At 43.6% G+C, this 11,781-nt stretch overlaps 1 protein-coding gene across 1 annotated transcript; it reads left to right on the forward strand.

The window, feature by feature from the left end:
* Positions 1-1,524: 1,524 nt before the first annotated feature.
* Positions 1,525-3,064, forward strand: LOC125590428. Its single transcript, XM_048763992.1, has 3 exons — positions 1,525-1,734; positions 1,982-2,750; positions 2,853-3,064. The coding sequence occupies exons 1-3, from the start codon at positions 1,525-1,527 to the stop codon at positions 3,062-3,064; spliced, it is 1,191 nt and encodes a 396-aa protein (XP_048619949.1).
* The last annotated feature ends 8,717 nt before the right edge of the window (positions 3,065-11,781 follow it).

An 11,781-nucleotide genomic window follows, 5' to 3' on the forward strand; every position in this document is an offset into this window, starting at 1 on the left:
AACAAAAGAAGGGTTTCTATACGTTGCTTGATATGACACACAAGTCCAATGAAATAGAGATTTGTTTACTCGGAGATAACATCACCAAGAAACGAAAACTGTTCTACAAAGAACAAAGCGATAAACTCAAATAAAAGGGAAAAATGAATGCTTTATTTCGTGGCTCATAGGCCCTATTTATAGGATTACAAGTTGTAGAAATCCAAAAAAGAATATGCTAAAAACAAGGCATTGAAAATAGAAACAACTACTTCACTAAATAAAATCTTTGAGTGAAACTTGGACTGCCTCTTGATATAGCCACGACCAGGACTTTGAAAATTGAAGAATATGCTCCTGATATGGGCCAAGACATGTCCCTTAAGGCCTGGTCGAAATCCATCTTTTTTCCTTAGCCAATTTTCACCCTCCATTTGGCCCAAACAAGTCTGTTTTTGATTGTTTTTTGTAAACAATAAAGCCCACGACTTTCTTGGACATTTAGAACATGAATAATCACCTTTGGCATGATTGAATTGGTCGTTGGTTCATGAGAACAAAGGTTAGCCATTTCCAACTTCTCGGGTGGTCTGAATTCGCGAGAACTGAAGCTCACCTGATTTGTAAATGGCATACATGTCACATATGAACTCCGTTTGATCTTATTCTTCTTCGAGGTGCTCCATAATTGAGTTGAGAACATTCTCCAAGTGATTTCATGCATAGAAGCCTTGTGGTTTGGAATATATGAGTCAAACAATGAACATATATCTTTCTTGCTTCCCATAATCAAGCCATGCATGTCTGTTTTGCCCGGTGCGCTACCCAAGGGCACATCAGTATGCAAACGTCGGACGTCTTCAATGTCAAACATATTTTGAATTTCCATGCCGACAATATCCCAGCAGATTCGTGGGCGAATCCTTCATCCCCCGGGGGAACCCGATTCAGCGTAGCCTCCATTCTCTAACCGAAATTCGTATGGGCTTTTGGTTTTGAGCTTTACTTGCGTTTCAAGTTTAATGTTTTCCTTGTTTTAGATAATTTAGATAGACATCCTATACTATATAGGAGTAAGATTATTTACCCTATTATAAATAGCGAGCTTCCTCTTTGTAAAGATACACATTAATTTTGATTTATAAACTTGCAAATTGCATTCAAAGAGCTTAATCGCACTTAGAGGAGTACTCTAGCCCTATTTTGTCTTGACGAGAGTATCGTCATGCCAAAAGACCTTCTCGTTCAAGTTGAGAGGATCAACAGTTCGAGGATCTATCGTTAAGTAATCGAAACCCTAGTTACTAAGCTTCCGCCCTCTATCAAGATGTGAACTTCGTTAGTGGTTCAGGCTTTCTGAATCAGAGGTCTGGAAATCAGAGTGGATAAATAAACTCTTTTGGCAATGGACAGAAGAGTGGATACAACCAGAGTTCACAGTACTAGGAACCCTTCAATAGCAACTACAACAACAGTAACAGAGCTTATGAAAATTCTTTCTACCAGAATCAACCATCACAGACTCGACAGAGCAAGATAGAGTCCATGCTTAATCAAGTTTTTGAGGGTCAGCAGAAGTTGATGGTGAACTTCAATGGAAAGATAGATGATGTCTACATAGAGCAGAACTCAAAGTTTGAGTCTTTAAACAACCATGTGAGGAAGTTGGAGACACAAGTGGTTCAGAAAGGAGAGACTGTTAAGAGGCAGGAGGCCTTCATCCAGGGTAAAGGTGATGAATCACTGAAGCACCACGTGAGTGCCATCATAGATGATGATTTCTGGCAAGTGGTAAAGGAGGAGAAGCTTCAGGAAGGATACTTCCAAGTTGAAAGCTCCATGAGTTTCGGCGGTTCACATTGGTGTCGACCGATGCCACTAGATGAATATCGACCAATGGAGATAGACGAGAATTGATCGATATCAGCTACTCCACATCGATCGACAGAGGAAGTTGCAGCATGCACATTAGTAAGGATTCAAACTCATGAGGAGTCCGCAGCCAAACACCCTCATCCACCCAAACCCTTACGCATCAAGAAGTCGGACATCGATCGACATCATGAGCCAGCTACCGTTCGATAGACAGACTCTACCAATGATCGACACGACCCATCCAACGTCGATCGACGACTACCTCTTACCCACCGAGTTGCAGTTACTGAAGATAGATGTAGCACGCCTAAATGCACTCAGAGAGCCATCTCAACCCTCAGAGAACATTGCAGACAACTTCAGTCAACAATCTGACAACTTCAGTCAACAATCTGATGATGCACCAGAGTCAATGCAAGTTGATCAGACTTCTCAGAGGAAAACCTTGAGGAGAAGGAAGGAAAAGGTTCCCAATCATCTAAAGAGAGGAGGAGTTAATGAGAAGGAGATGGATAGCTTCACCAAAAGAGTTCTTAGGACACCCTTGGACAAGCCGTTTGAGGAGGCTTACTTTACCCACAGGTTCTGGATGTTAGTGACCAAGGAAACTGAACAGGACATACATAGGATCTTCAATCAGATCAGAGTGAAGATGAAACATAGGATTACGCTGAAGAAGAAGAGTGATCCTGGGAAGTTTGCAGTGCCATGTTTAGTGGAGGACATTGAGTTCCCGTGTGCGCTGTGTGACACAGGTTCATCAGTCAGCATACTACCCAAGGTAATGGCAGATCATCTGGGTCTGAAGATAGAGCCTTCGGAGGATTCATTCACTTTTGTGGATTATTCTACGAGGAACTCAAGAAGAATCATCAGAGACCTTGAGGTGCAGACTGGTAATTGATATTACGTGTATTGTTGATTTCCATGTCCTGGACAACCAGCTGAACAACAATCATTATCTACTACTGGTAATTGATATTACGTGTCATCACTAGTTCCAAATGATTTCCATGTCCTGGATAACAAGCTGAACAAGAATCATTCTCTACTACGTGGGAGAGCTTTCATGGCTACTGTAGGAGCAGTTCGCAACATGCAGACTAATCAGTTGTGTCTAACACTGATAAACCATGATGTCTACTATGATCCAGTCAGAATATTCAAGCCACAGACGTCCACCACTGGAGTGTTAACACAAGATTCATAGCATCATGCTACTGCAACTTTGAGGATAAATACGGGACATAATATTCAGATCGATCGATAGCCAGACTCAACCATCGACAGTGCCATTCATCCAACAATCGATAACCATTCTAGAAAATTGATCGACAGCAGTCCTACGAATGAGACTTTCACCTTGCCAGAACACTGATATCCGAGCTTTGCAGTTAACACCCTTCCACAGACATCGATTGATTACCATCACGATCAGCAGACTGGGTGACTATTCTATTAGTAGTTGGGCAGACGATAGCCATCATGAGAGCTTTACAGTGGACACTGCATTACCTGAGATGCAATCTGATGAGTATGACGAGGACTACCACAGAGAGAAGAATATTGAGTACCGTGGTCTTGCCATGGATGTGATATACCATGGATTTTACCCACTTTCAGCCATGGTATATAAGCATTTTAAGATATAATTATTATTTTTTGGAGTCTTTTATAGTATTTACAGGTTCAGGTACGTTCTGGAGAAATATGGTGATTTTGGAGCGTTTTGAGATGTAGATCCGCACACACACGTCAGAGTTTTAGCTATGGATGGAGACCTTCCCACCGTTAGATTGAGCCCATCTTTTGACAAAAGATATAGATTTGAGTTAGCTTTCCAATTACGCCAGTTTGAGGTCAATCAGCATCCTGTAGCAGAGGTTATCTCTGTTTTACTGAAGCGTGGTCAGTCTTCCTCGCGAAAGGAAGCTGTCGAGGAGATGAAGGACTGTCGACCGATGAAACAGAATTGGTGTCGATCGACGGTGATGCCAGAATATGGTCTGAGCATATTTTATGACCGACTGAAGCCCATAAGCAACCAAAACTTACCAGAATACCCTTGGACGACCAAAAACCCCATTTATCCATTGCTGTCGGCTACACTAGCTAAGCTTTCTTTAATTCATAGTTCTAGGTTAGGAGAGAAAGGAGGAACTCCTTCGGAGTCCTTCTGGAACTCCTTTGTTTTTTATATTTTAATCTATTGCAATTTCTTATCTATTCATCTTTGATTTCAGTGACAAACTTCATGTTTGAATAGATCCACCTGTTAGGTTTAGGGTTCAGATAGGTTATGAGGTATTAGCCCCAACTATAGATTGCTAAGTTGTGATATTCATCTTTAGGATTGTCACTAATGCATGTTTCTAGATTAGCTACCTAGAACTTACCCTAGGAGCTGTAGACATAAGCGATAGCTTGCATCTCACCCTGAATCCATCCTAACTGAGCTAAGATTGCTAGAGTAAAGGAGAGCTGATCTAGGAATATTAGTGAGAAAATTCAATCCGCGCATTAACGCTTGACCAAAAGCATCGATCGATATTCTAATCGAATAATCGGTCGACGGTTCAACAAGTGTATCGATCGATATTACTATAGAAAACATCGATCCACACTGGTCAATACATAAACCTAGAAAGCGAAAGCCTAATGGTTTATTTATAAGTGTTGAGCTCTATACTATCATGCATACAACTTGTTAGGTATTTGTAGGATTATAATCTTGATTACCTGAATAGAAGCTCTAAGTCTAGCAACCATCCTTCCATCAAACCCCAATCAAATCAATCGAGCAATTACTTTGCTCACAAACTTGCAACTTTACATTTAAAATCATTAAATCAACCTAACTAAATCAATCTGATTAGATTTATTTGGTTCTCTAGCTCCCTGTGAATTCGATCCCTAAGTACTACAACTCGACCTCTTATTTGCGAGAGTATAAATCACTCCTTAGGATAATTTGAGTGATATCAAATTTGGCGCCTTTGCCGGGGAGTTTTGATCACCATTAGATCTTGTTTAGTTAGATTTAGTCTAGGTTTTACTTTTGTTAAAAAAAAAACTGATAAATTTTTTTCTTGTGTTTAGGTACAAACATATGAGTACCAGAAACAGCAAGGAAATAGAGCTCTTACTAGTAGAGCCACTGGATTTGGAACGAGTGATCCATAAGTCTAAGAGGGCAGTCGACACCCTCCAAGCAGCGATTGACAAAGTAGAAATCCAAGCATCGATCGATACTATTCATCCCGCGTCGATCGATACTGTTCACCCGACGTCGATCGACACTGTTCACCCGACGTCGATCGACACTGTTCACCCGACGTCGATCGACACTGTTCACCCGACGTCGATCGACACTGTTCAACTTACGTCGATCGACACGATTCAACCTGTGTCGGAAAACACGGTTCATTACGACACTGTTCATTACTGTACTGTTTATTGAGGTACTATTCATCTGGGTACTGTTCACGTCGACACTATTTATTGTGGGAACCGAAATTCGCACTGTCGATTTCCGTTTAAATAAGGAAAGTTAGGAAACCCCTAATTTCCTAGAGGTTCTGGAGATCTGCTAAACCACATGCCAAGCAATCAGAACACAAAATAAAGACGAAAAAATAAGAAATCGAAAAGAGAGCAAAATAGATCTTATTCCGAATCCGCGTTTGAGCGTTACAACAAGGTAAGAGCCTGGGCTACTAGTACTAAAACCCTAAGACTGCAAGACCTAATTGAGTCGCAGCTCGAATAACAAAAACGAAAAGTTGCCTAAAATTGATCTAAGTGCTAAGTTTGCTCTGAAAAAGTTCTCTCTTAGTGCTTCTCGCCTAGGACTCCTTATATACTCCTCCAAGGTCGGTTTTAGCTTTTCCCTTCCTGCCCTTAAGCTGTCTTAAGTGAAAAATGGAGATATTCCATTTGTTTCGATCTTCAGGTTTATCCGCGGAAACTTAACTTTTATTTTTTTTATTATATTTTTTTTTATAGAATAAAAAACATAAACCATCATAGCATCTATGGGTTCATTCTTAAAGAATCGTAAGTGGGCTTTTAGTCGTGTTTTAGACCTCGTTGGGCCGTCCTTCGACATGAAACGTTTGTTACGATTTTCTTTTCGCTAAAAACAAGTTCTCGCGGTTTTTATCGTAAAGTTTCAATGGTAACTCTGATCGGAACGGTGTGACAAGTGATATGGCTGTGGGACGTGGGAGCCAGCATTGAGGAACAGACGAGAATGCACGGATTTGGGTCGTACCCGTTAATCGACGTCCGAGACAGTTCAGTCGCTACGTAGCGACCGACCGGGTGGCTTGGTCGGTCACTACGTAGCGACCGACCGAGGGGCTTGGTTGGTCGCTACGTATCGACCGGCTCGTTCGCGGACCGGTCGCTACGTGGCGACCTTGTCTGGATCTTTATCTGACGTTTCATGAACGTGTTCTCGGACTATTGGTGTTTAGTTTCGACGAATCAACCGAGATTAGTGCAAGATTTTACCGCAAAATTTTTCGTAAAGATCTCTTTACGAAGATTTCTTTTCGTAAAAACGTTCATGCTGATTTTTACGGATATTCGGATGTTAACTTGGTCGTGTCCGTTTTTGACCCCAACAGTTAGCCCCCCAGCCCGTTAGAATCGTGGATTACAATGATATTCTAGCACGCGGTTTGGCGAGTTAGGCAAGATAGGCGTATTGGACGAAGTTTATATCCGAAGATTCGCTTACCAAATGTCGATAAAGAAAAAAAAAAAAACTTGTACGAAAATATATATTATTTATATATATATTGAAATCTCATACTCATACCTCTATAAGTATTGAGTTCCCATCCTTCATTTTCTTCACACCTCCTCTCTCTTTCCAAACTCTCCTTAGTTTTTATTTCAAGATGTCTTCCTCCCAAAATGACAAGAAGAGTTCTGATGCTGAGATGGTTGAGGCCTCCTCCCAGACGCCGGAGTCAACCCCTTCTGACAATGCTCCAGCCTGTGTCGCCGGCTTCCTTTCTTTCCGAGGGAAGATGGCTCGCTGTAAAGCTGAGAAGGATCTATCCACGTTTGCGCCGAGCCTCCGTCTTCGTCTGCTCCGGTTGACACTCCAGCCGTCGATCTTGTGGTTCAGGCTCCGCAAGATGCGGGGGAACAGTCCGGGACGGGTATTTTGTGTGTTTCGGATGCCTAGGCCCAGCCTTGTAGTTCATCTACAACTCCGATTGTTGTTGACGATAAGGAGAAGGTCACTGAATCGATGCCTCCGCATCCAACCAGAAAGGAAATCGTCCTGATGTTGCGTGCTCCCAGTGCTACTCCGGCTGTTCCAGTGAGGAGTCGGAAGACGAGGTGTACGAAGGGCAATGATGGGGAGCCTTTGCATCCAGAGGGGTTGAGTCTGGCGTCGGGACTTCGTGGAAAGGTTTGTCTTTTTTTTTTTTGGTGTTTTATTCTCGACGCATTGGATTTTGCCCACCCCCATTTTGCTTCGCATCTCTAATTGTGGCTTCATCTTGCAGTTTGTATCGTTGATCGACGGGATGATCAACGATTGCAGTTCTGAGGCCGTCGTCTTTCGAGAGAGCTTACGGAGATGCAGGGCAAATTGTCCGAGCTTGAAGCTATGATGAAAACGGTCGAGGATTCTCATTTCGAAGAGGTGTCCAAGCTCGAGGTTCAGATTGGCGAGCTCGAGAGGGACCTTGGGAAGACGACGAGTTCTTCGATTAAAGAGAAGAAGGCCAGGAAGACCAAGTCTTCGGAGGTATGTCAACTTCAACGCCAGATTGAGAATGGCGATGAATCGACGAACCGCGGAGTCGAGGAGGCCAAGGGTGCTTTGCGCTTTGAGTTTCAGACCCGTTTGACGAGGATCGCCGACTTTCTAAGCTCCCTTGAGTGCGTTTGCAGTAGGGATTTGGTCCTGTCGAGCATTGATGGTGGTATGGACGTGGTTCAGGCGCTCAAAGGTGAGACCCCTTCATCTTTACAGGCTGAGGAGGCCAGGTTGTCTGCCTGCAAGGAGGATCTGGCGGCCGTGGATGGGAGTTTTGAACTCATCCTGGCTGACCTGAAATCCGAGTGCATCCTCCCGACATCCTTGGAAGTCCCTGAGGGGCAAGATCCTCTGGTTAGGGAAGGCGGAGATGGTGCGGCCCCGAGTTTGGACGAAGTGATGGGTGAAGGAGAGGTCTAGATTCCCGAGTATGATCAAGGTTGCGGTCTTGTTTAAGATTTTTTTTTAAAATGTTTATGAATTAGTGCTTGCTCTGGCCTTGTATGGCCATGTTTATGTTTTGGGACTGGCCGCTTGTGGCTTTGAATCCCTGCCGCTTTGCGGCTTTTTATGAATGGATGATCAGTTTGCGTTTATGTGAGTAAGTGAATAGTGTAGACAGAAGCTTATGCGTTGTCATCTCATATCTTTCTCCAAAGTGGAATGCTATATTCATGGTCCGTTTCGAGAATTTTCCGCAAAGTCCTAACTTCGTGGGATTTCTTAGGACGTTGAATATAAGCATAGGGGCATGCTTTAGGATCTCGTATCTTCGATATCATACCTTTAGATGTTAAAGACTAGTGTGTTGGGTTTAGGGCAAGACCTAGGTTTACTTGTGGTTTTAGTGGGTGCGACGACTAATTCGACTTACGTATCCTGGTACAGTTTCGACCTGATCACATACCATTTTAAAGTCCGCGATAGGTTCTCGGCTTATACGACTTGTCCGGTTGGAATCGAGCATCTCTCTAAGAACAATTTTTAAGTCTCCTAGAAGTGCTGACCAAAATTTTGGATTTCTTTTATAGCGCTATTATCCTTGTGTTGGATGTATGAGGGTCATCATCGTGAGATGGCCTTGTCTGTTTAGGACGTTTAAGAGTTCGATGTGATCGGCAACGAACTTGGTGGTAGATACTACCGTTTGGGTCTTCGCGAAGAGTACGTGTTTGAGGAGATATTAGTGCGTATTTTTTTTAGACGAGGGTTTTGTTTTGTCGGATGGGAAGTAGTTTCTTAGGCGTCTTTGCGACGTCTCACAATGCCAAAGGTTGATTTTTCGCTAGTGACTGGAGAATTTGCGAGTTCTTTTAGGACTCGAATATAATTTGTGCACCAAATATGATTGTGTGGTTTGTAAGGTAGAGAAGTTTCAAAAATATCGAAAGCGTGGTCAGATATTTTAAACTTGGGAGTATACGAGTATACGTATACGTACCCACTCCCCCCTTTTTTAGAGAGGGGGACAGCTGAATTTGTCTTTTCGACAAACTGCCTACGTACCCCTTTTAGAGATCAAGTCGTCTCGTAGTTCAGTTGTTTGTGAAGTGATTTGTTCAGTGATAGTATTTTTGAGATGCATTGCATTCCAAGTTCTTGGAATCTTCTCGTCTTGCATGTTGGCTATTTCGTAGGAACCTGGTCGGACAACTTTTATGATTTTGTAGGGTCCTTCCTAGTTCGCTCCGAGTTTTCCTGCGTTTCCCTCGGCAGTATTTTGGAAAACTTTGCGCAAAACTAAATCCCCTTCGTTGAATCGGCGATTTCGAACGTTGGAGTTATAGTATTTTGCGGCTGCGTGTTGATAAATTTGAATTCGGATGAGCGCTCGATCCCGGTGCTCGTTGAAGAGGTCGAGATTGTCTAGGAGCATGGCGTTGTTGAGCTCTTCTCATTCGGGCAGTAATCTTCTTCGGACGCTGGGGAACTCGACTTCTGCAGGAATCATGCATTCTGTCCCGTACACGAGGGCAAAAGGCGTTTCTCCCGTTTCTCATCTTGGGGTCGTGCGATGTGACCACAGGACTCCCTCAAGTTCCTCTGTCCACCTGTCTTTTTTAGCGTCTAGTCGTTTCTTAAGTCCGTCTAGAACGGTCTTATTGATTGTCTCGGCTTGACCGTTGCATTGTGGATATCTGGGAGTTGATTTGTTTAATCGTATCTTCCATTTTTCGCAGAATCCTTTGAATCGGGTGGAGATGAACTAAGATCCGTTGTAAGTTACGATCTCGTAAGGAACTCCATGTCTACAGATAATGTTTTTCCATACGAAATTTTCAACTTGGTCATCTTTTATACTTGCGTATGATTCTGCCTCCACCCACTTTGAGAAGAAATCAGTGAGGAGTAAGAGGAAACGCATTTGCTTTGAATTGTGAAGGGGTTCGACGATGTCCATGGCCCAGCGCATGAAAGGATACGGTGACGTGATGGAAGAAAGAACTTCTGCTGGTTGTCGGATGGTCGGAGCATGCCTTTGGCATTTTTCTCATTTTTGTGCAAATTTCTCACAATCTCCGATCATCGTTGGCCAGTAGTATCTGTGGTGTTTGATTTTCACTGCAAGTGACCTTCCACCGGAATGGTTTCCGCCGGATCCAGAATGGATTTCTTCCATGACTTTTCTCGCCTTTTCTTCTTCCAAACACGTCATGAGTGGTCCGAAAGATTTCCATTTGTAAATTTCCCCGTCGACAGTTACATAACGCGCGGCCCGGGTTAGGATTTTGCGGGCTGCCCATTTTTTGGGAGGTAATTTTCCGTCGATGATGTAGGCTCGAATCGTTTCCAGCCATGGCGTATCACAGCCGTAGTCGGATTGTCCCGATTTTTCTTATGGCTGTACTGCGACCTCCTCTACATCATCGTCTTGATCCCTGATGAGGTTGACAATGACTGGTCGTCCGATACTCGGGTGTTCAATGAATTCGACCGGAATCACTCTTTTAAGAATTGGGTCTGAACTTGATGCCAAGGCCGCGAGAGCATCAGCTTGGACGTTTTCGGAGCGGGGGATTCGCGTGAGAGCGAAACAATTGAAATCTTGAGCTAGATTATGGACCAGTTTGAGATATGCATCCATTCTTTCATCCCTTGCTTCGTATTCTCTGCTATATTGCCTTGCGACTAGCTGAGAATCACAGTAGGCATGGATGTTGCGTATTTTCAATCCGTGAGCTAATCGTAGTCCTGCAATGAGCGCTTCGTCTTCGGCCTCGTTGTTAGACGCGTGAAATTCCAGTCTAAACGATTGTTTTGGGATTTCTCTGGTTGGTGATGTGAGGCTAATTCCGATGCCTGATCCTTTCTTAGATGACGATCTGTCTACGTGAAGGACGCATGTTGAATTTGGTTTCTTGTTAGTCACGGTTCCTGTCGGTAGCTCTACCAAAAAGTCTGCGAGTACTTGGGATTTTGCACTCGTTCTTTGTCGGTATTCTAAATCGTACTCACTTAACTCGACTGCCCATTTGGCTAGTCTTCCTGACTGGCTGCATAGTCCGAAGAGGGAAGGTTGTGAGGATGATGATGGTGTGGGATTGAAAATATGGCCTGAGCTTTCGTGCTGATGTTACGACCGCGTATGCAAATTTTTCCATCAAGAGGATACCGTGACTCGGCGTCTAGCAATGTTTTGCTTATGTAGAAAATTGGCTTTTGTTCTCCGCACTTTTCCCTGATCAAGACGCCGCTTCCGGCTTCCGGCTGTCGCTGATACTGTGATGTATAAAAATAGGGGTTCTCCTTCTACGTGTTTTGCAAGAACTGGAGGAGTAGCCAAAAAGTGTTTCAGCTGTTTAAAGGCGTTCTCACCCTCATCTGACCATTCGAATTTTTTATTCCCCCGCAAGACATCGTAGAAAGCTAGGCACTTGTCCGTTGACTGAGAGATGAAACGGTTGAGGGCCGCGACTCTTCCAGTCAGCCTCTGTACCTCCCGCTTGTTTTTGGGAGAAGCCATCCCGATTAGTGCATCGATCTGTTTAGGATTAGCTTCGATTCCGCGATACCTTAACATGTAACCGAGGAATTCGCCCGATGCTACGGCGAACCTGAATTTATCCGGGTTAAGTTTCATGTTATGTGAGTTTAACCGTGCGAAACCTTCTTCGAGATGAGAAACGTGATCGTTTTCATGA

Source organism: Brassica napus, chromosome C7 (assembly GCF_020379485.1).
Source record: "Brassica napus cultivar Da-Ae chromosome C7, Da-Ae, whole genome shotgun sequence".
Taxonomy (NCBI): domain Eukaryota; kingdom Viridiplantae; phylum Streptophyta; class Magnoliopsida; order Brassicales; family Brassicaceae; genus Brassica; species Brassica napus.